At 48.3% G+C, this 26,594-nt stretch overlaps 2 protein-coding genes and 1 pseudogene across 2 annotated transcripts in view; 1 reads left to right on the top strand and 2 right to left on the bottom strand.

Moving 5' to 3' along the window:
* The window catches only part of LOC141998593 (uncharacterized), a 37,645-nt gene extending 17,306 nt beyond the window's left edge, over positions 1–20,339 (bottom strand). Inside the window, 4 exon segments of the mRNA XM_074971463.1 lie at positions 15,912–16,505; positions 16,507–17,690; positions 18,671–18,796; positions 20,001–20,339. Coding sequence (XP_074827564.1) covers positions 15,912–16,505; positions 16,507–17,690; positions 18,671–18,704 — 1,812 coding nt within the window. The 5' untranslated portion in view covers positions 18,705–18,796; positions 20,001–20,339.
* LOC141998460 (uncharacterized) lies at positions 1,065–10,617 on the top strand. The gene is made up of 3 exons (XM_074971311.1): positions 1,065–1,208; positions 5,272–5,398; positions 6,154–10,617. The coding sequence occupies exons 2-3, from the start codon at positions 5,365–5,367 to the stop codon at positions 7,599–7,601; spliced, it is 1,482 nt and encodes a 493-aa protein (XP_074827412.1). The 5' UTR covers positions 1,065–1,208; positions 5,272–5,364; the 3' UTR covers positions 7,602–10,617.
* Positions 20,340–24,070: 3,731 nt separating the features above from the next.
* Positions 24,071–25,631, bottom strand: LOC141998053 (uncharacterized; annotated as a pseudogene).
* Positions 25,632–26,594: the final 963 nt, after the last annotated feature.

Below are 26,594 nucleotides of genomic sequence, written 5' to 3'. Positions count from 1 at the left end.
TGGTCTGAAGACATTTTAATTATCATTCCAGCATATGTCCCTAACTCTTAATACCCACCACATACATACATGATGCATGATTATTAATGATCAGTGAGCTGTTTGTTTTCAAATGCTATCTCTCAAGGCCTATTTTGTACAAAGATTATTACAATACTGTGTAGGGTGTGAATACAAGGGTGCTTAGTGTCAGAGGAGTGTTGTGTTATAAGCAAGACACAAGAAGTAATTCTTCCACTCTACTCAGCATTGATAAGGCTTCAGGTGGAGTACTGTGTCCAGTTCTGGGCGCCACACTTCAGGAAAGAAGTGGACAAATTGGAGAAAATCCAGAGGAGAGCAACAAAAATGGTTAGAGGGCTAGAAAACTGTGACCTGTGAGGAAGATTGAAAAAAATGGGTTTGTTTAGTCTGGAGAAGAGAAGTCTGAAAGGGGACATGATGACATTCTTCAAGTAGGGAAAAAGTTGTTATAAAGAGGAAGGTGGTAAATATTTCACTGACTCAAGTCTCCTTTAGCAGCTCAATACATCCTATTGGCTAGGCAATGGGATGCCCTGGGCCTTCAAGAACACAGCCCTGGGAAGCGGGGGCTGAGATGTACCCTTATGCAAAGGGAGGGAAGAAGCCCCTTGGACCCACAACACCTTATTTTTGCAACCACTCCTGCTGGCTCAGCCTATCTGGGGTGACTTTCATCCCTTCCGCCCCTCCTTATCTCTGGCGTCTCCCCTCTGCCACCATCTGGCAGAGCATCTGCCCCATTCTTAACCCCCCTGGCTCCTACCCCCGCCACCATCCCTGATTTTGCCCCTGGGCCCCTCTCCTTCCCCTGCTGCCAGCTGCCTGACCCTCCTGGGCAGTCAGTTCCCCCCCTGCAGAGATTCTGCCCCTTCCTCCCCACCGATTGCCCCCTCTTAGCCCCTGGGAACAGCAGGGAGACTCACTGCCATGCCAAGGGCGGGCAGAGTCCCGGCAGCAGCTTCAGCAGCTGGTACTGAGCATCCTCCCTTCCTAGAAGCCTGCCCACGCTCGGGCTCTGTTTACCTTCCCGGGTCAGACGTTGCCGCCGCCGCCTCCATTGCGAGCCGGGGGCCGGGCCCAGCCGCTGCTGCTCCCCGGCGGGGTCTGTGCGGGGAGCGACCGGCACTAACCCCCCGCTCCGCCCCGGGCTCGGCCCGCACCAGCCCCCGAGCCGGAGCCCGCAGGTGATGGGGGGACCCGGGGGAAAGGGCCGGGGCCGGGCAGGACAGTGACTCTGCACAAGCGGCCCCGCAGCCCCAGCTCCCGCCGCCCCGGGAAGCTGCTCCCTGGCTGGGAAGCGCCTGGCGGAGGGACCGGAGCTGCGGCCCCAGCGGCGAGTCGCTGCCCGGGCTCTGCCCAGGATCTGCGCCCGGGGCCAGCGCGGGGGTTCGGGCAGGGGGGAGAGCGGCCGGGGGGGGGCATGGGCGGGCCCCGCGGGGGTTCCCTGTTGTGTCCCTGGTGTTGGGTTGTCAGGGAGGGGAGGGGAGAGAAATGAGACTGAAATGGAGTCGGGGGGGGGAGGGATTATTGTAACCCCGTTAGAAAACTCGGAGCCCCTCCCTCCCCTGAGACAGGCCCCTTCGTGCCCCAGCGGTGGGTGAATCTCCCCAGCCCTGAACGGCTGCTGGGGCCCTGTTTGCTCTATCAGAGCCACCTGCTCTGAAAGGGGGCAGGATCCTGTTCTCCTGAACAGCCCCGAGTGTGACCCGCTCACACTGTCTTCTAATGCACGTGTGCCAGGCAGCCTGAATAACCTGCTCTTGGTGTCGTGGGGGGGGGGGGGGTTACAGTGAGAGCAATCTGCTCAGATTTTGTTTCTCTTCTACATACCTAGGCTTGGAAGGATGAGATTTTAGGGGGTAAAGACCAGTTTCACCTTACACACACAAACGGATGAGAAAGTACAATAAAGGCTTTATTATCCGGCATGTTGGGGGAATGGGGGGTGCCGGTTAATCAAATATTCCCGTTCACTGGGAGTAACACTTACCCACGGAATACTAATTTTCAAAGAATTAGAATACAATAAAACGAATACCGTATAAAACAGTAGACAGGTACTCACCAATCCAGTCATGGTACTGCACTGCAGAGTGGTCGGTTTCTTGAAGCACGTAGGTGTATACAGGGAAAGTTTTCTATACAGCAGGTTATCTAATGACACTGCCTATCACTCTGGGCAGCGCATGGCGTACACCCAGATCACTAAAAATACACAACACTAAAACGATACTGAACAGAATTTAATCTTTCTGGGATGATTCAGAAGGCACTTCAGGATCTTGCAGTGCCCCAAGGTCATCATCATCGACATCAATTATCATTGTAGACGTAGAAAGTGTAGGAGATTGGGCTGAATCTGTTATGACACACCCTGGAAGCTGCTTTTTTGAATAAATCCCTGATATCCGCTTGCTGACTTGTCTTCTGCCTCTTTGGCATAAAAGCAGAGTGCAGAATATGCAATTGCATAACCTCCTGGGCAGTATACTTGACCTGGTTACTAGATTGAAGATTTGTATTGGGAGATATCAGAAATGCCAGTTAATAGAGCTTGCTGGTTGATAAAAGTGCCGGACAACACAGCTTTTACTGTATTTCCATTAATAATAATCAAAATGTACAGCTAGGCAAAGGAAGAAATATGCTGCTTGAGAACTTCTTACAGTGTGATTTAGGGATATATAAGATTTCCTCAGTTTTGGAGGGGAAATATTGCCCTGGGTCATTGATTTGATTACAAAAAGAAAATATCGGGTTCTAAAAGCTTCTTGAATCTAGCAGAGGCAGGCAGAAAGAAGAAGAATGGCTGAAAACCAGATGAAATTCAAATTGAAAATATAGGCTGATTGACCATTGGGAAAATCTATCACGAGAAGTGGTAGATTTTCCATCTCTTGAGATCAGCACTTGGTGGGTTTCTGGTAGAGGCGACTGAGTCAAACACAAGGAACTACTCGGTGCAGGAGTAACTGGATGAATTGCTCTGGCTTGTGTTGTTCAGGAGGTCAGACTAGACTTTCTAAATTCAATGGTCTCTTCCCCTTCTGGCCTTAAAAATCCATGACTCCAAATGGAGATTGGGTGGATGGGGAATTAAACTCCCCAGTGATCAACTTTCCCCCGGATATCTGAGAAGCAAATTGTTTCCTACATATTTAAGGAGGCTTCCTCATCTAGGGGACTAGTGTCTCCCAGAAAGTGATGGGAAAATCACCCAGGGCTACATGTACAAAGGGACTCAGGTATTACAATGATCAGCATAGCAGCACCTAAGGTTTAGGTGCCTTGAATCACAGTGGGAACCACAACCTGAGTTTGGCTCCCAGGCTCCCTCTATTATTCCTGGGTAGAGCTAAGCACCTAAAAACGGGATCTACAAAACACAGCATGCTGACTGGGGAGTGCCTGAGCTAGCCAATAGAAAATCATAGAATCGTAGGACTGGAAGGGACCTCGAGAGGTCATCTAGTCCAATCCCCTGCACTCGTGGCAGGACTATGTATTATCTAGAACATCCCTGACTGGTGTTTGTCTAACCTACTCTTAAAAATCTCCAACGATGGAGATTCCACAACCTCCCTGGGTAATTTATTCCAGTGCTTAACCACCCTGACAGGAAGTTTTTCCTAATGTCCAACCTAAACCTCCCTTGCTGCAATTTAAACCCATTGCTTCTTGTCCTAAAATGCTGAAGAGAGGAGCGAGTCAGATGCCCCACCCCTCAAAGGGACTTAGGCGGCTATCTCTGCTTGGTCATTCTCAGCTGAGAACCCTCTCCTGGAATTTGATGCATAAAACTATGGGGTTTTCCAGGGTATGTCTCTCCGAGGGCATGTCTACACTACAAAATTAAATTGACTTAAGTTATGTCGACCTACGGCTGTAATTAAATCGGCTTTTCACGTCCACATTATACTCCTTCTGTCAGTGGTGCTGGAGCACTCCCCGGGCAGTGGGGCTCCGGCTGTCAGCCCCACACAGGCACTCCAGCTGTTAGCCCTGCGCGGCAGGGCTCAGGCTGACGAAGGCAGCAGCAGGTGATGTAAGCAAAGCAGTGTCTGCATGAACACTGCATTAACCTAAATACATTGACCTGAGAGATGCCCCTTTCATGGAGGTGGAGTTATTAACTCCATATACTGGGCGACCTACATCGGTGGGAGCAACATTTCAGTGTAGATGCTCACAGAGTTAGGTCAATGTCAGCTCCTCATGTCGATCTAACTCTGTAGTGTAGACCAGGCCTCAATCTCTCCCATTAAAGCTGTTCCACCATGTATGAATAAATACATATGCATTGGGCAAGAAGGAGTGAGATTATCTTCAGCCCTCTGGTAGAGCCCTCACCTGGGTTTTAGGAGACCCAGGTTTCAGATCCACTCCTCTCATGTCTATTTTGACCTTTCTGTGTGGGCTGACCCAGCCTGTCTCCTTTGTGTATCTTTTCCTAGCAACATTTGTTGTTGTCGGTGGTTGTAACTTTGTGTGAACTTTCACTTGCTTTCTGAAAATGGAGCTCCCCATTGGGGTAGGACTGCCAGAACCCCAGTGACTACAACACATCCTGCTGGGGGATGGGAAACCCTTTCAGAGAGGGGAGTTTCAGAGGGCTGCTGGTGGGTTTGTGTTCGAAGGGCTGGAGCAGGAAATACACAGGGCCAGGGAGGTGGTGACAGAGTGGGGCAAACCTGCTGGGACATGTTCAGTCTGTGGCATAATGTTCAGAACAGGCCCTTTGTGGGGATGGAAATTCCTCCATTTCTGGAATGGGAAAGAAACCCCCTGGGCAGGGCTGGGAAAACTGACCAGACTCCCAGTGCTGGAGCCTGAACCCACTAGCCAGATGCTGCTCTGGAATTTGAAGGGGGCACATACCAGTGAGGCCCAGGGGAGAGGCTCAGGGGAAAGGCCCCATCCCCTCACCCTCAGCTGCTGGGAATGGGGAGGGTGTTGGGATTCCTGTCCTTGGACCCTGCTCGAGGGCTCTGCCACCCGTATCAGCCTCTGGCTAGTAGGTGTGTGATAAATGAGATGACCCCCTGCCCTCCTCCACCGGCTGGGAGGGACAAGGAACTCTCTCTTTCTCCACTTCTGAAGCCTCCCGGCTGCTCTGAGCAGGGTGGGGGTGGGACTCTGCTACTCTTCCCCGCCCCGAGCTTCCATTTTATCGGCTCTCCTCGACCATGAATAGTGGGATTGTGGCTGGGGCAGCAGGGGCTGAGTGGGGGACTCTTGTTGTTTCAGGGGCCGGTGACCTTCGAGGAGGTGGCTGTGTATTTCACCCAGGGGCAGGGGGCGCTGCTGGACCCCGCTCAGAGAGCCCTCTACAGGGACGTCATGCAGGAGAACTACGAGACGGGGACCTCGCTGGGTAAGGGAGTCCCGTCACCTTGGTTATTGGAAGCTGGAGGGGACCGTGATGTGGCCAGTTCAGCTTCTGCTCAGGTTCTTCCCTGGTCACTTAGGTTACATCCACACAGCATCTGGGAGGTGGGATTCCCAGCTCAGGTAGATTTACATGCACTAGTTCTGCTCGAGCTAGCGCCTGAAAAGAGCGGCATTTGTAGCATATTGGGCTAGCCACCAGAATATGTGCCCAGGGGCAGGGCAGGATTGTACTCAGGTGGCTAATCCGAGCCACAGCCCGTGCTGCCATGGCCACGTTGCTATTGTCAGACACTAATGCTTGTCCCATCTACCAAGCAGGGGATCACTCCCTCAGCCACAGGATAGGGGAGTCGGAAACACAAGGAGGTGACAAGCATCAGATTGTCCTGTCTGTACTAATTCATTATTTTTAAAACTTCTGTTTCTGGCTTCACCCTGTGGGGCCGTTGTTATACCTGGTGCAGTACACTGTGAAATTAGAGGAAGAGAGAGGGTTTAAAAGAAAGAGGAGCCTCCATGCTTGCAGGATGAGGAGGAATATCCCAGTTCTAATGGACCATGGTGCACCAGGGACCCACTTCACAGAAGGAAAAATTAGAGAGGCGTTAGTAAATGTTCCCTTTCTCAGTCTCCCCAGCAGTTACCGTGTTGTGTTTCCCCTCTTTGCTGTTCCCCTTTCGTTATTTCTTCCCTGGCACGGGGGATGACTCCTGTCTGGATTCTCTCTCTGTATTCCAGAGGGTGTTGGGATGGTGAATGAGAAGGAGAATCCACAGCGGGAAGGTGGTGAGGACGTGGGTCTGCAGGGAATGGTATTGGGAAGATCCGAGGGGAATTGTTATGAGAATCACAAACAAGGAAAAACCAATGGAAATCAGCGCAGGTCAGAGAGGCTGCTGGGATACGACCCAGGGAAGAAAATTTGTGAACCCATAAATGATGGTGGAGATTGCAAGGACCTCAAGGAAATCACAGCCCAGCAGAGAATGCCCATAAAAGAGAGAAAATACACATGCACCAAGTGTGGGAAAAGCTTTATTCGGAGGTCACATCTTATTTCCCATCAGAGGATCCACACTGGAGAGAAACCCTACAAGTGCCTTGTCTGTGCGAAAGGTTTCAATCAGACCGCAAACCTTATTTCCCACCAGAGGATCCACACGGGAGAGAAACCCTATAAATGCCTTGACTGTGGGAAAGGTTTCAATCAGGGTTCGCATCTTATTAGGCATGAGAGAACCCACACGGGCGAGCAACCTTATAAATGCATGTACTGTGGGAAAGGTTTCATTCAGAGCTCACATCTTATTAGGCATGAGAGTACCCACAGCGGTGAAAAACCCTATAAATGTATGTACTGTGCGAAAAACTTCATTCAGAGCTCAGATCTTATTAGGCATGAGAGAACCCACACTGGTGAGAAATCCTATAAATGTCTGGACTGTGGGAGAAGCTTTGTTCTGAACTCAGATCTTATTTCACATCAGAGAATGCATACAGGAGAGAAACCCTATAACTGCCCTGAGTGTGGGAAAACATTCAACAGGAACTCAAATCTGATTTCACATCAGAGAACTCACACAGGAGAGAGACCGTATAAGTGCCTGGACTGTGGGAAAAGGTTTATTGACAAGACAGCCCTTATTAAACATCACAGAATCCATACAGGAGAGAGACCCTATAAATGCCTTGACTGTGGGAAAAGTTTCAATCAGAGTTCACATCTTATTCGGCATAAGATAACCCACACGGGGGAGCAGCCCTATAAATGCCTGGAATGTGGGAAAAGTTTTTTTCTGAGCTCAGATCTTATTAGGCATGAGAGGACCCACAGAGGTGAAAAACCCTATAAATGTCTGGACTGTGGGAAAAGTTTTGTTCTGAGCTCAGTTCTTATTTCACATGAGAGGACGCACACAGGAGAGAAACCCTATAAATGCCTTAAGTGCGGGAAAAGATTCAGCTGGAGCTCAAATCTGATTTCACATCAAAGAACTCATACAGGAGAGAGACCGTATAAGTGCCTGGACTGTGGGAAAAGGTTTATTAACAACTCAGCCCTTTGTAAACATCTGAGAATCCATACAGGAGAGAGACCCTATAAATGCCTCGACTGTGGGAAAAGTTTCAGTTGGAGATCAACCTATATCCGACATCAGAGAATCCACATGGGAGAGAAACCTTGAATATGGGAGAAGCTTCAGCTGGGGTCAGCTTGTATCAGGCATCAGCAAACCCATACAGAGTATAGACCTCTTAAATATCTTTAACATGGAAAATGCTTCAAGTGGAATTTGCATTGGAGACTCCACACAGAGAGAAATTCTATCAATTCCATCCCTAGGACTGGCCATAGTGTCTTAAAAAATAAATCCAATTGCCTTGAACATATCTTTGACTTCTTTCATGCTAAGTCAGACTTGTGAGGGCTGCTGATGAAAATGTTGACAGGTTTCAGAGGGGTAGCCGTGTTAGTCTGTGTCAGCCAGAATAACGAGGAGTCCTTGTGGCACCTTACAGACTAACAAAAGGACTCCTCGTTGTTTTTGATGAAAATGTTGCGGACTTGGAGGGGAGTTTCAGTGAATCCTCGATACTGTGTGATCGTTCTGAACTTAATTCCCGGATTCCATCTATGGGAAAAGCAGCTTGTGGGCTTTTTCCTGCCCAGCTCAGGTTGTTTGCAGATGGGAATTTGAGTTTTCTCCTTTCGTTAGGATGATGTTAAAACTTTTGTAACTAACGTGCTCATATAAGAAGGCTACTTTCTGAGATCTGTCATTTAGCCAGTTCTCAATCCATTTAATGTGTGCTTTATTGATATTGCTATTTTTTAACCAGAATGTGATGCAGTAAAATGCCTTAAAAAAGTCTTAAGTGTATTCCATCTACCCAGTTATCTTTATCAACCAAATGTTTAATCTCCTCAAAGAATGAAATCAGATTTGTTTGACAAGACCTATTTTCTATAAAGCATATTGACTGGCATTAATTATGGTCCTATTCTTTAATTAAGTATTAATTATATCCCAAACTACCTTTTCCATTATTTTACCCAGGATTGATATCAGGATAAGTGGCCTATAGTTATCCAGGTCATCCCACTTGCCTTTTTGGAATTCTTCAGGAATGTCCCTGTTATTCCACGATTTTTTAAAAATTAATATCTTTGGGGCAGAGTTCTCCTCAGAAAGCTCTTTTAGAGCTGTGAGGTGGAAGTTATCCAGGGCTAGCTGATGGGAAAATGTTTATCCTTAGTAAATGTTGTTGAACATCCTCCTTAGTTACTAATGGACTGGAAAGTATTTCTTCATCTTCATGTGATACAAGCACATCATCCTGTTTCTTTCCAAACACAGAACAGAAATCTTTATTAAACACTTCTGCCATTTTTGCATCCCTATTAACAATTTTACTATCTCCAGATAGTAATGGGCCTATACCATTGTTAGGATTTCTTTTGTTCCAAATATACTTTACCAACTCCTTCTTACTGCCTTCAGCCCTGCCATCCATGGGTTATTCCCTGATGTCTTTAGCTTCCCATATCAATTTTCTACACTTCACAACTTCTAATGCGTATCAATTGCTATCTATTTCCTCTTTTTTCCCTTCATTCTGTGTTGCTTTTTTATTTCTAATTGCTGCCTTTACTTCACCATGGAACCAGGATGGGCTTTTAGTCAAAGTTGTCCTCTTTCTCAACTATAGAATCATGTTGGGTTTTTGTTTGTTTGTTTGTTTATGTTGTTGCCATCTAATAACTCTTCTTACAGAAATCCCCATTTTCAATCACATTTTTTCTGTCCAATTTTTTCTTCCCAGTCAATTTTGCTCATAATTTTCCTTAGCTTTGGGAAATTTCTCCTTTTGAAGCACCAAGCATATACATGTTACTGGTTGGGACTAACCTTTGTTTGCCCAGATTGAATGTAATCAGGTCATGATCACTGATCCCTAGGCAATCACCTACTTCCAGTCCAGTGATTATCTATCGTGAGGTCCAAAATAATTACCTCATTTGAGGGGCAATATCTTTTGTTTGAAAAAACTGCCATTTATAATTTTTAGACAATCTCATGATGTTTTACCCCTGGCTACATGAAACCTCCAGCATATGTCTCCCAAACTGGAGTAATCCATAATCAACACAATTTTTCTTTCCAGAAATTACAGACAGGTGCTTATGGAGTAACTCCTCTAGTTTGATTCAATGGCCTATCACAGACCCACACCAGGATCTTCTCCTGGGCTTTGTAAGTTAGCACATTGAGTCATGCACCAACATTCTGACCCATACAGCAGTATCGGCTCAACAGTTCTCTCATATGTGCTGATTTTTATATTAAAATGTTTTTGGCCCTGCATACCTTGTGGAGTTGGTGTATGAGGAAAGCTAATGGGTGAAAAGATATTGACTGCAGAAATGAGCTGGTTGACGGGACTACTGAGAGCTTCAAGACTGCAGAAAATAAAAGATGAAGTGGTAAGAAAATGTGTAGGGCAAGAAATAATGCTTTTACAGAAGATTAAAGAAAGACAACTTGCAACTGGGTCAAGAATGGACCAGAAATCACACATGGTGCTTGTGACAGTCTGTAACCTAACGTTCACCCCTTTTACAAGACTCGGATACATTTTGTACAAAGTATGCCTTGTGAGGTATTATTTGAAAACTCATAATTTGCTGAACATTATTGCCCTGGTAAAATATGTGTGGCAACATTTTATGTAAAGTTATAAGATTCTACTGTATGACGTGACTGAGACATGTTCCAAGTTTAGAAAAGCAGGCACAAACCAGTTCCTCAGAGGCATAGGACAAACTGATGCTTTAGCCAGGTGTCAGTGAAATCAAATGGACTGTCACTTGGCTAAGCGGCCATTCTTTGGTAGGAAAAAGGGTGTGAGTGAGAAATTTATATCTTGGCTAAGAAACAGCTGGAGGTTCCCGTCCCCACAGATTTTTTTCTGTCTCCTGAGCCCCAGCTGGAGTTCATTCTCAAAGAGCAGAAAAATGGATAAGCGTCAGAACAGACACCCCAAGTGATCTCCCCTTTCTGTCCACAGCAGCCACAACACCTGAAGAAAAGACACCACTTTGAAGTGGGGGAGGGGTCCTGGCTGAAAGGATTCCAGCCAGCCAGACTGCTAAAGCATGTGGTGAGAGAGATTTTTTGCTTTACATTCATTTCACTTGTTAAGTTAGGTATTAGTTGCGTTTTACCTTGTATTTCTTTGTAACCAACTCTGACTTTTATGCCTCGTTACTTGTAATCATTTAAAATCTACCTTTCTGGAGTTAATAAACCTTGTTTTATTGTTGTATCTAAACCAGTGTGTTTGGATTGAAGTGTTTGGGAAGCGCCACTTGAGATAACATGATTTGTACGTATCATTCTCTATTCATGAATTGACGGGCTTTATATGAGCTTGTGTTGTCCAGGAGGCAAATCTGGGACTAGGAATTTGGTGGTGTTACTCTGCAGTGTCATTCAGGAGTAGCCGGCCATAGCACTCCTACAATAAGCTGGAGGCACTGTGCATGCTTGAAGCTATGTGTCAGCAGACCAGAAGTGGCTGCCGTCAGACTGAAGCAGTGTAAAGGCATCCCAGGCTGGAGAATTGAGGGGACGCAGCTGTTCAACAGTCCAGATTGCTGTGACATTACTCAGGGTACAGTGCAAACCGGAGTACCAAGCAATTAGAAATAGAGGAAGACTGAGGCTGCGTTGACTAGACATGGTGAAGAATGTCATAGAATAAAATGGACTAAAGAGGACGGAAGCCATGATCGGATATAAGACAGAAGGTGGTGGGAAGACCAGCTGCTGCTGAGCTGGTGGATAGGAAACAAAGAAGGAGAAAAAGACACTGAACCACATGCATTCAAGGTCCTGCAGTTCCGAGTTACCAATCACTCTAAATCAGGTAATGCCCACTCCGTCTTTCCGAAAGAGGTTGTAAACAGAGATTTTAATGTTGCAATCGTAAGGATCCTCCCACCAATTTTCAGTAAAGCCAATTCTATCAAATTTCTTCTCATCAGGGAGAACCTCCAGCTCCTTCCTGCCTGTCACCCAGATTCCCAGGGTTTGGTACAAAGCAGCTGATTTCTTTCCCCCTCTTCACATCCTTTGCCACATGGGCTCAATTTGTTTGTGGCACGCTAAGGTGCATTTGTACTGCATGTGCCTTCTTAGCACCCTCCCCTGTCGTTGCTAATTTAACATGGGCCTAGCTGCTCCCGCTCGTCTCCAGAGAAGATTAGCCCCCCTATCTGGGAGATGCAGGCTGTCCCATTCAGACAGCCCTCCTCTCCCACGGGAACATAGCCCAGTATTCAACAAAACCCAAACTCCCAGGTTCAGACCTGTTGCACAGCTAATGATTCACCTCCAGTATTTTCCACCTTTTCTCACTCATGGGACCAGAAGGATCCTTTGCGTAGGATTCTAACACACCATTCTACTGGAGCACCAGCTGACGGTTAAGTGAAGGCCAGCTTACTGTTTCAATGTGGACACTTTGGGTTACAGGTTACAGCCACTGAACCCAAGTAACAGCCAAGCCCTGGACGTTTGAGTCTGGCCCTGGGGAGAAATAGAAGCATGTTGCTAAAATCTGCCTGTCAAAGGGTTCTTTTCTGGGGGAATGAAATCGAAGCTGAGCAGAAATGCACAGGCCCTGAAATAGCTTTAGGAAAGATGGGGATAAATTGGAGAGAGGTCAGAGGAGAGCAGCACAAATGAAAGGTTTAGAAACCCTATGAGGAAAAGTTAAAAAAACAACTGGGCAGGGATATTTGGCTTAGTGTCAAGCTGTCATTCAGCAGCTCGAGCATGAATGCCAACCACGGGGCAGACTACTGCAGACAGGGCCCAAACCCCAGCTGAGTTCTATACTTAGATTTCACCAACCAGATAATTATGTGTAAACTCTTCAGGCCCCAGTAGCCTAACCATGGAGTCACAGACAGCCTCCTTGGACACTCATCTTTCTTGCCCTCTAGGTGAGCTTCCTTTGGTGATAGATGGTCCCTTATACCCAAAATCACAACAATATTCACGTTACTCCCAGTCCCATAGGACCGGTCACTTACCCCGGGTCAATTTCACTGTAGATCTTACACCAAAGACAACACTTGTAGCCAATCCAGTAATAAACCAGCAAGATTTATTAACTAAGGAAAAGAAATGGGAGTTATTTACAAGGCTAAAGCAGTTAAACATGTACACGTGAATGAGTTACAATCTTTAGTTCCAAAAAGTAAGAAGAGTTTCTATCATAAGTAACCTTTACAAGTCTTTTAGGGCTATCCCAGGCTGTATAGCTGGGGATCCCATGCTTTTGCGTAGAAACCTTGCCCTTGCAAAGTCCAGCAACATAGAGACAATTTAGTACTTCTTTTCAGGAGATTTTTTTTATTCCTCTTTCTTTGCGACCCCCCTAACAGTAGAAATTTGCCTGCATAGCCTCACCTCATGTTGCTGGGGGCAGGGCAGGAAGAGCGATTAACAGAGTCTTTTGTTTTATGGTGTCCAATGGGTCATCTGCTGCTGATGTGCCTTCCCGAGACCAGTACTTTACCATAGTTGATGTCCGGTAATTTGCCCGGCACCAGAGAAAATGCCATTCCTTCTGTAGGAAGTGAGGTTTTTACACCAGATGATGTTACACAATTACAGAGCAGACACTTTAGATCCCCTTATAACAAGATTAATGCCTGCACCAGCATCTTACAAGCAGCTTATAAAATCTAAACACACTCTTATAAATTCTACATCTATTTAACAATACTAACACACAGGGAAGGCAGCCTGATTCCAGTGGGCTTCTTGCCATAAGGACTGTCAGCAGGTAGGTGGGGGATGAGCGTGGTCCATGGGCTATGGGTAAATTAAAGTGTAGTGTTGGATCCTCCTCTGCGTGAGCGGGAAGGGGCTGTAAAATTTCACAAGTGTAGGTTGTTTCTATTCAGCAGGCTCTGTGTTTGCAGCTCACCTAAAAACAAGATCGGCCGTAGCAAAAAGAAGAGGATAGATTCTGTCCTACCATTGTCATGTGCCCTAGTCTCTCAGTGCTAGCATGCTCTGCACAGGCCAAGTGGGAGTGCGTGTGCGCACTGGGCGTATGGGGGCATAGCCCAAATGACTGACATTGTTTTGGTGTGTCCCTTAGCTCTGTGTTTCAGGCTTTTCAGAGGTTTGCGGAACTCCAAGCTCTGGAATGGCCTGAGATACCACCAGGCAATCTTCACTCGCAATTAACGAAGTTCATTGGTCAGTGAAATTCCTAGATTCTTTTTTAGTGGAAAGGGAACATGTTCTGGTGGGCGTCAGTGGTCCTTTGGGCAATTGTCATCAGTTCAGGCACTGCTGTAGCTAGCTGAAGGCCAAGGATGCTCTGATTCCTAAGCGGTCCTCCCCCCCTCCCCCTCCTGGACACATTGTGACGGTGGAATTGGGATAATGGCCGCGCCTCAGAATGGTTGGAGAGTGGAGCTGCTGACAGGGCAGGGAGAGAAATCCCAGATAACGGCCTTTGGCCCAGCACCTTTACAGTTTTAGCCACGCAGGCTACAGTAACTTTAAACACCTGAGAGAAGACGGGTGTGTCTCTCTCCTTCTCCACCCTCCACCAAGGGTTCCCTCTAATTTTTCCCATCCACGTGCGCAATGAATTTTGTTATGTGCACCAGTATGGAGGTGATGTGTGACTAGCCCCATCAGTGGTCGTGCTGCTGGTGATTTATAATACTCCATTGTTCAAACAAACTAAAATCTCATGGCAAAGTGTCGGAAAATGGTACAAGTAAAGTAAGAGAGAGTCCTGGCAAATGGTCCTTTGTCTTATGAAGTCTCCAATAAATCTGCACTACGTCCTGTAAAACAAAACTAATATCCTACTACGGGATCAAACAGCCTTCAGCAAATAGAGATTAACCCACAATACAGGACGGGCTGTAAGACACCCCAGGTTCATATAAATGAACGTCCCAGAGCATGTTCCAGATGATTCAGAATCAGGAGAACACACTTACCCATTTTCTCCTCTGAACTATCTACACCTGTCCCATTCGGAGCCTCCTTCTATGGTCTTACTTACAAAAATTTTAACGTCATCCTAATGAAAGGAGAAAACCCAAACTCCCATCTGAAAACAATCTGAGCTGGGCAGGAAAAAGGCCAGAAGCTGCTTTACCCATAGATGGAAACTGAGATTTAGGGTCAGAACAATCACACTGTGTTTGGGATTGAGTCAAATTCCCCCTCCAGGTCTGCAACGCTTTCATCTCCAGCCCTCAGGAGTCTGATTTGGTGGGGGTTGAGACCAGTGTTCCCTCTAATTTTTTCCATCCATGCGTGGAATGAATTTTGTTATGTGCACCAAATTACCGAAGTAATGTGTGGCTGTGCGCCACCATTAGAAACAAAAAGCCTAGCTATAATATATATTTTTAATAAGATACCATAGGGATAATTACTCCAGCCAGGACAGGTTAGGCATTTTAGAACTCACTGCTCAAAGAATTAAACTTAAGCAAAAGAGAGAAATAAAAATTATGAAATGCATAGACCAGTCAAAACACTCAAATAACAGCACTTTGAAAGAATAAAATTACAGAGAATATATGTGTATTGCAGGAAGTCTCAAGAAGGAACAACAATACAAGTATGTGTTGGGAGGTGTGTGAGCGTGAGAGAGAGACACAGCGTGTGTGTGTGAGAGAGAGAGAGAGACATGCATTGTCCCTTTAAGTATGTGGCCTTTTAGGTAGACCGGCACTCAAAACAGACACAGCAGCAGCCACCAGAAAGCTCCCTCCATCCCACTCCTGAGCCCCGTCGCGTTCCCCCCGCTCCCGCTCTGCAGAGATGGGGTACAAGGGCGGGGGGCACCCTGACATCAGCGCCCCCCCTTCCCACCCGCTCTGCATAGCAAGCGGGAGGCTCCTGGGAGCAGTTCCAAGGCAGAGGCCAGGAGCTGCGTGGCAGTGGTGGGAGGGGCACCTGAACTGTGCGGCACTTGATAGCTTGCTGGGTGGCTGCTTGGCCGCGCAGCTTACAGGGAACTTAGATTGGGACCACTGTATAAATGAGATGCTCAGGGTTGGTCTAGACTAGAAATGGTAGAGGTTTGGTCCAGGTCAGGGCTAAACGTGCCAGCTACCAACCCCAACCAGTTTTCCTGCTCTAGACAACCCTCAGAGGCAGAAAGACCCCTTGGCCCAGCAGCCACGGCTGCAGCAGGGAGGGGCTGATCGTATTCTCTGCCGTGTAAAAAGTTGCGAGTTCTGAATGAAACATTTCCCACATTCAAAGCATCTCTGCGTTCGCCATGGATCCTTTGCTGTGAAATAAGAACTGAACTCTGAGTGAAACTCTTCCCACAATCCAGCCATTTATAGGACCCATCTCCAGTGTGGGTTCACTGATGTATATTAAGTGGTGACTTGTCACTCAACTTTTTCCCACAGTTGAGGCATTTATGGCGATTTCTCCCATGTGGATTCTCTGGTGCCTAGTCAGGTTTGAACTCCGAGGGAATTTTTTCCCACAGTCAGGGCATTAATAGGGTATTTCTCCTGAATGGATTTGGTGATGCACAATAAGATGTGAGAAATTAATAAAGCTTTTCCCACAGTCAAGGCATTTATAGGGTCTATCTCCCGTGTGGATTCTCTGATGTCCCATAAGGCATGACTTGTCACTAAACTTTTTCCCACACTCAGGGCATTTATAAGGTGTCTCTCCTGTATGGATCCTCTGATGTTGAATTTGGTTTGACCTATGATTGCAATTTATCCCACAGTCCTGGCATTTATATGGTTTCCCTCCCATACGGATGCTGTGCTGTGAAGTAAGATCTGAGCTCTGAAAAAAAGTTTTCGCACAGTAAAGGCATTTATAGGGATTCTCTCCCGTAGGGGTTCTCTGATGTGTAATAAGGTATGCTTTGCCATTAAATTTTCGCTCACAATCAATGCACTTATAAGGTCTCTCTCCAGTGTGGGTTCTCTGATGTGTACTAAATTGTGATTTGTCACTAAACATTTTTCCACAGTTGAGGCTTTTATGAGGTTTTTCCTGCCATGTGGGTGTTCTGGTGTCTAGTCAGGTTTGAACTCTGACTGAAGTTTTTCCCACAGTCGGGGCATTTATAGGGTGTTTTTCCTGTATGGATTCTCAGATGCACACTAAGATTTGAGCTTTGAAGGAATCTTTTCCCACATTCCAGGCACTTATAAGGTCTCTCTCCTGTGTGGGTTCTCTGATGTGCAGTCAGATCTGAGCTCCAACTGAAACTTTTCCCACACTCGAGGCACATATAGGGTCTCTCTCCTGTGTGAGTTCTCTGATGTGCAATTAGATATGAGCTCTGATTGAAACTTTTCCCACACTCCAGGCACTTATAGGGTTTGTCTCCAGTGTGGGTTCTCTTGTGTCTAGTAAGGAGTGAGTTCTGATTGAATCTTCTCCCACAGTCGAGGCATTTATAGGGTTTCTCTCCCGTGTGGAGTCTCTGGTGAATAATAAGGGCTGAACTGTCACTAAATGCTTTCCCACAATCCAGGCATTTGTAGGGTTTCTCTCCTGTATGGTGCATCTGATGTCTAACAAGCTGCATGTTCCAATCAAAACTTTCCCCACAGTCAAGGCACTTATAGACTCTTTCTCCTGTGTGGGTTCTCTGGTGTGAAATAAGATCTGAGCTCTGAATGAAGCTTTTCCCGCATTCCAGGCATTTATAGGGTTTCTCACCTGTGTGGGTTCTCTCATGCCTAAGAAGATGTGAACCTTGAATGAAACCTTTCCCACAATTAAGGCACTTATAGGGTTTCTCTCCTGTGTGAATCCTCTGATGTGAAATAAGGTGTGCGGTCTGGCTGAAACCTCTCCCACAGACAAGGCACTTGTAGGGTTTCTCTCCAGTGTGGATCCTCTGATGGGAAATAAGATGTGACCTCCGAATAAAGCTTTTCCCACACTCGGTGCATGTGTTTTTTCTCTCTTCTGTGGGGATTCTCTGCTGGGCTGTGGTTTCCTTGAGGTCCTTGCAATCTCCACCATCATTTATGGGTTCACAAATTTTCTTCCCTGGGTCGTATCCCAGCAGCCTCTCTGACCTGCGCTGGTTTCTGCAGGTTTTTCCTCGTTTATGACTCTCATAAAAATTCCCCTCGGATTTTCCCAATACCGTTCCCCGCAGACCTACGTCCTCACCACCTTCCTGCTCTGGATTCTCCTTCTCATTCACCATCCCAACACGCTCTGAAATACAGAGAGAGAATCCAGACAGGAGTCATCCCCCGTGCCGGGGAAGAAAGGAACGAAAGGGGAACAGCAAAGAGGGGAAACACAACACGATAACTGCTGGGGAGACTGAGAAAGGGAACATTTACTAACCCCTCTCTAATTTTTCCTTCTGTGAAGTGGGTCCCTCGTGCACCACGATCCATTAGAACTGGGATATTCCTCCTCATCCTCCAAGAATGGAGGCTCCTCTTTCTTTTAAACCCGCTCTCTTCCTCTAATTTCACAGTGTACTGCACCAGGTATAACAACGGCCCCACAGGGTGAAGCCAGAAACAGAGGTTTTAAAAATAAATTAAAGAAAAAATGGAGCCTTCATGCTTGGAAGAAATAACCTTTTTGTAACAGACAACACGGAGCACCAGGAGAAATTGGATTCTGCCTCCAGATCCCTTCCAAACACCCAGGGGGAAGTAAAATCTTGGGGCAGGGAGGTCCTGCCAGATCTCAGTCAGCGTGGGTGGGTGACATTTGCCCCATGGATGGAGCTAGTCCCAGGAAGTGAGGGGAACAGACATGAATGAATACAGACAGGACAACACAATGCTTCTGCCACTCTTTTTAGGCAGGTTTCAGAGTAGCAGCCGTGTTAGTCTGTATTCGCAAAAAGAAAAGGAGGACTTGTGGCACCTTAGAGACTAACCAATTTATTTGAGCATAAGCTTTCATGAGCTACAGCTCACTTCATCTGTAGCTCACGAAAGCTTATGCTCAAATAAATTTGTTAGTCTCTAAGGTGCCACAAGTCCTCCTTTTCTCTTTTTAGGCACTAGCTCTAGCAGAGTTAATGCACGTACATCTACCTGAGCTGGGAATCCCACCTCCCAGATGCTGTGTAGACATAACCTAAGGGAATTGGGAAGAACCTGAGCAGAAGCCAAACTGGCCACATCAGAGATCCCCAGCTTCCAGTAACGCAGGGGACGGGAATCCCTTACCCAGCGAGGTCACCATCTTGTAATTCTCCTGCATGACGTCCCTGTAGAGGGCTCTCTGACTGGGATCCAGCAGAGCCCCCGGCCCTGGGTGAAATACACAGCCACCTCCTCGAAGGTCACCGGCCCCTGAAACAACAAGAGTCCCCCACTCAGCACCTGCTGCCCCAGCCACAATCCCACTATTCATGGGGGAGGAGGGATGATAAAATGGAAGCTCTTGGTGGGAGGGGGGAGAAAGGGTAGCAGAATCCAACCCTCACCCTGCTCAGAGCAGCCAGGAGGCTTCAGGGAGGGGAGAAAGAGAGAGCTCCTTGTCCCTCCCAGCCAGTGGAGGAGGGCAGGGGCCTTCACGTTTATCACACACCTACTAGCCAGAGGCTGATAGAAGAGGTGGAGCCCCTCAGCAGGGTCCAGGGACAGGAATCTCAACAACCTCCCCATTCCCAGCAGCTGGGGGTAAGGGGACGGGGCCTCTCCCCTGGGCCTCACTGCTGGGTGCCCCCTTCGTATTCCACATCAGCCTCTGCCTGGTGGGTTCAGACTCCAGCAGTGGGAGTCCAGTCCATTTTCCCAGCCCTGTCCAGGGGGTTTGTTTCCAGTTCCAGAAATGGGAGAATTTCCACCCCGCTCCCAAGGGGCGTCTTCTGAACATACTCAGGTGACTAGCCCAAGCCGCTATCGAGGCCGTATATTTAGGCGCTAACTCTAGCAGAACTAGTGCATCTACATCTACCCGGGCTGGGAATCCCACCTCCCAGTGGCTGTGTGGACGTAACCTAAGTGACCGGGGTAGAGCCTGAGCAGAAACTAAACTGGGCACACGAGAGCCCCAGGGATGCCACAGACTGAACATGTCAGAGCAGGTTTGTCCCTCCCTGTCACCACCTCCCCGGCCCTGTGTATTTCCTGCTCCAGCCCTTCTAACTCAAACCCACCAGCAGCCCCCTGAAGCTCCCCTCTCTGAAGGGGTTTCCTGTCACACAGCAGGATGTTTTGTATTGCTATATTTATGTACAGGATTGGCAGAATTTGATTATTTTTTATCATTTTAATGGTAATATGAATGTTTAGTTTTAAGGATTTATTTTCAATTTTATTGATTTACATTGTGGGAACTTATGGAGTGGGTCAGACAAACAATTATTTAACAACTGTAGATATTGAGAATTTAAGCTTTACAAATGTTAAACACACACAGTCATTATCACATGTCAAAATACACCAAGTAAATATCTTTACATCAAACTGTAAGAAATTCCTGAGCAGCATTTTATTCCTTTGCCTATCTGTACATTTCGATTATTTCTGATGGAAATATTTTTTCACCCACCTTTTCTGTGTATCGGGAGAAACTGACATTTACGACAAAAATCTCATCCTTCCAAGCCTAGGTATGTAGAAGAGAGACAAAATCTGAGCAGATTGATCGCACTGTAACCCCCCCACACACACACACGACACCAAGAGCAGGTTATTCAGGCTGCCTGGCACACGTGCATTAGGAGACAGTGTGAGCGGGTCACACTCGGGGCTGTTCAGGAGAACAGGATCCTGCCCCCTTTCAGAGCAGGTGTCTCTGATGGAGCAAACAGGGCCCCAGCAGCCGTTCAGGGCTGGGGAGATTCACCCACCGCTGGGGCACGAAGGGGCCTGTCTCAGGGGAGGGAGGAGCTCTGAGTTTTGTAACGGGATTACAATAATCCCCCCCCCCCCGACTCCATTTCAGTCTCATTTCTCTCCCCTCCCCTCCCCTCCCTGACAACCCAGCCCCAGGGACACAACAGGGAACCCCCCTGGGGCCCGCCCATGCCCCCCCCCGCCGCTCTCCCCCCTGCCCGAACCCCCGCGCTGGCCCCGGGCGCAGATCCTGGGCAGAGCCCGGGCAGCGACTCGCCGCTGGGGCCGCAGCTCCGGTCCCTCCGCCAGGCGCTTCCCAGCCAGGGAGCAGCTTCCCGGGGCGGCGGGAGCTGGGGCTGCGGGGCCGCTTGTGCAGAGTCACTGTCCTGCCCGGCCCCGGCCCTTTCCCCCGGGTCCCCCCATCACCTGCGGGCTCCGGCTCGGGGGCTGGTGCGGGCCGAGCCCGGGGCGGAGCGGGGGGTTAGTGCCGGTCTCTCCCCGCACAGACCCCGCCGGGGAGCAGCAGCAGCTGGGCCCGGCCCCCGGCTCGCAATGGAGGATCTGACCCAGGAACATAAACAGAGACAGAGCGAGCGCAGCCCGCCCCCTCCCAGCACGAACCAGGGCCCTGTGGGGGCAGCAGCTAAGGACCCCCCGCCCCGCCCCACACCCCGCTCAGCCCGGGGGGCCCAGGCCCGAAATCCCTCCTCTCTGCCCTGTAGAGACCGGCCCGGCCAATCCCACCCACCGCCCTGGTCACTGAGAAACGCGCCCGGGCAGGCTCCCTGGGAGGCCAGGACCCGCCACCCCCGCGGATTTGGGGACCCTCGGCAGCAATCCCCGGTCCCCATAGAAATCCCCCTTCTCCCCTTCGCAGGGATCCTGCGGGCTCCTCCTTTCCACCCTCCACTGACAGGCTTCAGTGCAAGAACCGCCCCGAGTGCTGGGGCAGGGGGCTGCCGGGCAATGGGTTTGTCTAGTACCCAGAAAGGAAGCTGGGGGCGGAAGGGAATTGCACCCCCTACAGGAAATGATTACACAGTATAATGTTCAAAACAGTGTTCTAGGGGAAGCAGAAAAATACAGTAGCAACAGTATTCAACTAGAAGAGCACCCAGAGTCCAATTTGTATACAAAAATGAGGTTACTCCACGTAAACACATGATCCTGATGTAGACAGTTTCTCTTTACTTTGTTGCTGGGTGAATTCCAGGTTCCCTGCACTGTTCCTATCCAGCCACCTGGCTACTAGGCAATAGGGACACCTGCTTATCAGAGGTTTACACAGGGTTACCATATTTCAGGTTCCCCAAAAGAGGACGCTGCTGGCAGGGGGGAGGCTGGAAGTGAAAGGAGGGTGCAGCAGGGGAAGGGTGTGTGTGTGGGGGGGAGGGATATTTGGCAGGGAGGCTGCAGCTGTAGCATTTCAAGTGTAGCCAAGCCCCAAGTGAAGAGCTTTGTACTGTGTCAGACCTGAGCCCTGCATGCTTCTGGGCAGAGAGACCCAGAGCATTCCAACTAAAATCCCATGTCTTCTCCCCACTGCTTTTCTCCCTTTCTTCAGGCCAAAGACAAAGGCTGCAGTGGATTATATCAGCCTAAAATTAAAAAAACACTCCTTAAGGTTTGTTTACGCTAGGATTTTAGGTGGAGACGGGTGTTTCTAGGCATTGCATTTCGAGGCCCCTAAATACCCTTGAAAAAGCAGTGACTCTGCGAAAGGTTTAAGGGTCATGATGGACAAGCGACTCAGCATGAGCTCCCAGTGCGATGCTGGGGCAACAAGGGCTAATGTGACCCTTGGGTGTACAAACACAGGAGTGGGGAGGTCATTTTACCGCTGTCTATGGCACTGGGGAGATCAATACTGAGATAGCAAATACAGTTCTGGTAGCTGCACGTTAAAAAGGATGTTGAAAAATTGGAAACAGTGCAGAAAAGAAATGCACACCTGAAGTTTCTGGCCAAAATGCATGCCAGCTTATGCTGCTCGCGGAGGTGGATTTATTATGCCGACAGGAGAGCTGTCTCCTGTCCGTGGTGATGGGATTCGGCCTGGCTTCAGGGCTGAACAGGTCTGTGGAAGAGTTCCCTGCCTGGCTTCCTTCTTGGCCATGATCTGCTCCTCTGTTTGCACAGTGCCGAGCACAAGGAAAACCCTTTCTTAGTGGGCCCTTAAGCTGTAATGAACACGATTCATAATAATAGTCAGCCTGGTCCTTTCAGCCTGATCCTTCTGTAGCTCTTTACTATTCATAAGAACATAAGAGCAGCCATACTGGGAAAGACCAAAGGTCCTTCTAGCCCAGTAGCCTGTCTTCCCACAGTGGCCAATGCCAGGTGCCCCAGAGGGAATGAACAGAAGAGGGAATCATCAAGTGATCCATCCCCTGTCGCCCATTCCCAGCTTCTGGCAAACAGAGGCTAGGGACACCATCCCTGCCCATCCTGGCTAATAGCCATTGATGGACCTGTCCTCCGTGAATTTATCTAGTTCTTTTTTGAACCCTGTTATAGTCTTAGCCTTCACAACGTCCTCTGGCAGAGAGTTCCACAGGTTGACTGTGCGTTGTGGAACTCAGGGATGGCTTCACTCAACACTCGCAGGCTAGTTCCTGTCTCTTTCAGGCCCCAGTGCAGCAAGTTAACAGTTCTCAGCTGTCTGGCTCTCAAGAGAAAACCCTGCAGTTTCCCAGGTCTGCGTCTTCCGCTTCCTACACTCTTCCGCCTCCTGACCGGATCTCACCTCATTGCAGGGATCAGGCAGTAACCTCCGTCTCCATTTCAGCCTCTGCCTCTCAGACTGCGACTCTCACACTGGCCCATTGGTATTTGTTTATTGTGGTTATTTAGAAAGAGAATTGTTCAAACACCACAAATATCTCATGGCAGTGGGTGGGGGAAAAGGCCAAATAAAATAAAAATGGCCTCTTCTGACAAAGGGTCATTTGTCTTGTGAAGTCCCCGATAAATCGGCTTTTCATCACGTAAAACTAAATTAATATCCAAAGACGTGAACTATTACATTTCCATTGAAGGGCTCAGTGTGCGGATGCTGGGTGGGGTTGGTGTCCTGTGATATATGGGAGGTCAGCTTAGATATTCTAGTGGTCCCTTCTGGCCTTACATTCTATGATTCTATGTGACCAAAAGGCCTTCAGCAAAGAGGGAACAACCCACAATACAGACCGGGCTGTATGATACGGTTAGTTTCGTGGAAAGTGACGTCCCAGAGCATGTTCCTTCTGACTCAAACTCAGGAGAACAGCTTTACACTTGGTCTCCTCTGAACTGTCTAAACCTTTGGAGTCTTCTTATAGGATGATGTTATTTTCAGAAGTTTTAACATCATTCTAATGAAAGGGGAAAAACCAAACACTTGTCTACAAACTCTCTGAGCTGGACAGGAAAAAGGCCAGAAGCAGCTTTACCAATAGATGGAACCAGGGATTTAAGCTCAGAAGGATCACACTGTGTTTGGGATTTATTCAAATTCCCCTCCAAGTCTGCGACACTTTCATCTCCAGCTCTCATGACTCTGATTTTCTGGGGTTGGGGACCACTGTATAACTGAGATGCTCAGGGTTGATCTAGACTAGAAGTGGTGGAGGCTTGGTCAAGGTCAGGAGGAAACGTGCCAGCTACCAACCCCAACCAGTTTTCCTTCTCTAGTCAACCCTCAGAGGCAGAAGGGCCACTCAGCTGAGCAGCCAGGGCTGCAGCAGGGAAGAGGGGCTGTGACGTGTAAAAAGTTGTGAGCTCTGAATGAAACATTTCCCACATTCAAAGCATCTCTGCATTCGCCGTGGATCCTTGCTGTGAAGTAAGAACTGAACTCTGAGTGAAACTCTTCCCACAATCCAGCCATTTACAGGAGCGATTTCCAGTGTGGGTTCTCTGATATGTATGAAGTAGTGATTTGCCACTCACCTTTTTCCCACAGTTGAGGCATTTATGGCGATTTCTCCCATGTGGATTCTCTGGTGTCTAGTCAGGTTTGAATGCCGATTGAAGTTTTTCCCGCAGTCGGGGCATTTATAGGGTGTTTCTCCTGAATGGATTCAGTGATGCACAATAAGATTTGAGCTCTGAATGAAACTTTTCCCACAGTCAAAGCATTTATATGGTTTCTCTCCTGTGTGAGTTCTGTGATGTGCAAGAAGGTGTGAGTTGTCACTAAAACTTTTCTCACACTCAAGGCATTTATAGGGTTTATCCCCTATGTGGATTCTCTGATGTCCCATAAGTCGTGACTTTTCAATAAATTCTTTTCCACACTCAGAGCATTTATAAGGTGTTTCTCCTATATGGATTATCTGATGTCGAATTAGGTTTGACCTACGATTGAAATTCCCACAGTCCTGGCATTTATATGGTTTCTCTCCCATGTGGATTCTGTGATGTGAAATAAGATCTGAGCTCTGAAAAAAGTTTTCCCACAGCAAAGGCATTTATAGGGCTTCTCTCTTGTATGGGTTCCCTGATGGGCAGTAAGGTGTACTTTACCATTAAAATTTCTACCATGGTCAGGGCATTTCAAGGGTCTCTTTCCAGTATGGTTTCTCCGATATGTATTAAATTGTGCTTTATCACTAAACATTTTCCCCCAGTTGAGGCATTTATGAGGTTTTTCTCCCACGTGGATTCTCTGCTGTCTAGTCAGGTTTGAACTATGATTGAAGTTTTTTCCACAGTCGGGGCATTTATAAGGTGTTTCTCCTGTATGGATTCGCTGATGCACAATAAGATCTGAGCTCTGAAAAAAAGTTTTCCCACAGTAAAGGCATTTATAGGGCTTCCCCCTTGTATGGATTCTCTGATCTGTATTAAAGTGTGCTTTGCCATTAAACTTTTTCCCAGAGTCAATGCATTTATAAGGTCTGTCTCCTGTGTGAATTCTTTGCTGTCCAATAAGGTGTGAGTTGTCACTAAATCTTTTTCCACACTCAAGGCATTTATAGGGTGTCTCACTTGTGTGGGTTTTCTGGTGTCTAAATAGCTGCAATCTCAAACTGAAGCTTTTCCCACACTTTGTGCATGTGTTTTTTCTCTCTTGTGTGTGGATTCTCTGCTGGTCTGTGGTTTCCTTGGGGTCTGTGCATCCTTCTCCACAATTAATGGATTTAATCATTTCCTTCCAAAGCTGATTTCTCTCAGACATGCTGCCCTGACTCTCACAGGATCTTCCCTGGTCAACACTGCAGGAAACGTTACATTCATATCTTCCTGATACTATCCCATAGAGTTCCATTTATTCAGGACTTTCCTGCTGGGAATTCTCCTCTTCATTCTCACTCACCTTCCTTTCACCTGCTGGGATAGAGAGAGAATCTGGACAGGGGTCATTCCCCAAGCCAGGATGAAAGGGGAACAGCAAAGAGGAAAAAGATGACACAGTAACTGTTAGGGAGATTGAGAAAGGTGAAATGGACTTACCCATTGTCACAGTTTCAGGGCCCCTGAAATTGTACTCCCCCTCTGCAGTCCACCAAGGTCACACACTTTTAGGCTTCATCACTTTTTACCAGCCTTAAGGGCTAACGACGGGGAGGGGGGAGCGGGGAGAGTAGGGGGCATGGCCTCGGGGAAGAGGTGGAGTGGGGGTGGAGCCTCAGGGAAGGGGCAGAGTGGGTGGCGGGGCCCCGGTTCGTGCGCCGGTGGCTCCCCCACTTCTAGGGAGCTTCTGGCGCTCCTGGGGCGAGCACGGGAGTGGCCGCACTAACCTCCTCCGGCGGCTGCTGGCTCCCCACTGACGTTATCCTAAATTCGGAGGTAAGAAGGTGGCCATCCCGGCTGAACAGGCTGGGCGCTCAGGGCTCAGTGCCGTGCCTGGAAAAAGCGGCAGGGGGATGGAGAATTCCCAAAGGTGCGGTTCTCATCCCTGGCTTTCCAGTATTGGCTCTGGAGCTGTTTACCCTGCTCCCTGCGGGGCCGGCCTGAGGGTAAATGGTGCCCTGGGCAAACTTGTAATTTGGCGCCCTGGCTCCCGTGGGCACCAGACCCCGGCGGGTTCCCCCCTCCGATCTTCCTTGGCGCCCACAGCTCCCCCCCATTCACCCCCACTGTCACAGGCCCCCCCAGGTCCCCACCCCACCGTAAACACCAGGCCCCGCTGCCTCCCCCGCCGTGCCTAATTTGTATCGAAAGAGGTGCCGGGGCTCACCCCCAGCACAAATTAAGCACTGGCTGGGTGGCCAGTGCTGGTCGGGCGCCCAGCTCTGAAGGCCACAGCAGTGCCATAGGCGCCGACTCTGGACAGCCACCTCCCTCCCTCCCCCCAGCGCCTCCCGCCCGCCGGCGGCCCCGC

This window comes from Natator depressus, chromosome 14 (assembly GCF_965152275.1).
Source record: "Natator depressus isolate rNatDep1 chromosome 14, rNatDep2.hap1, whole genome shotgun sequence".
NCBI lineage: Eukaryota > Metazoa > Chordata > Testudines > Cheloniidae > Natator > Natator depressus.
Note: the sequence above shows the minus strand (reverse complement) of the source record. Positions and strands in the feature narration are given on the sequence as shown.

Excerpts from the sequence above, each read along its gene's own strand:
- LOC141998460 (XM_074971311.1), top strand. The coding sequence starts at position 5,365 with ATGCAGGAGAACTACGAGACGGGGACCTCGCTGG. Across the intron at positions 5,399-6,153 it reads CGAGACGGGGACCTCGCTGG|AGGGTGTTGGGATGGTGAAT; the intron begins GTAAGGGAGTCC and ends TCTGTATTCCAG.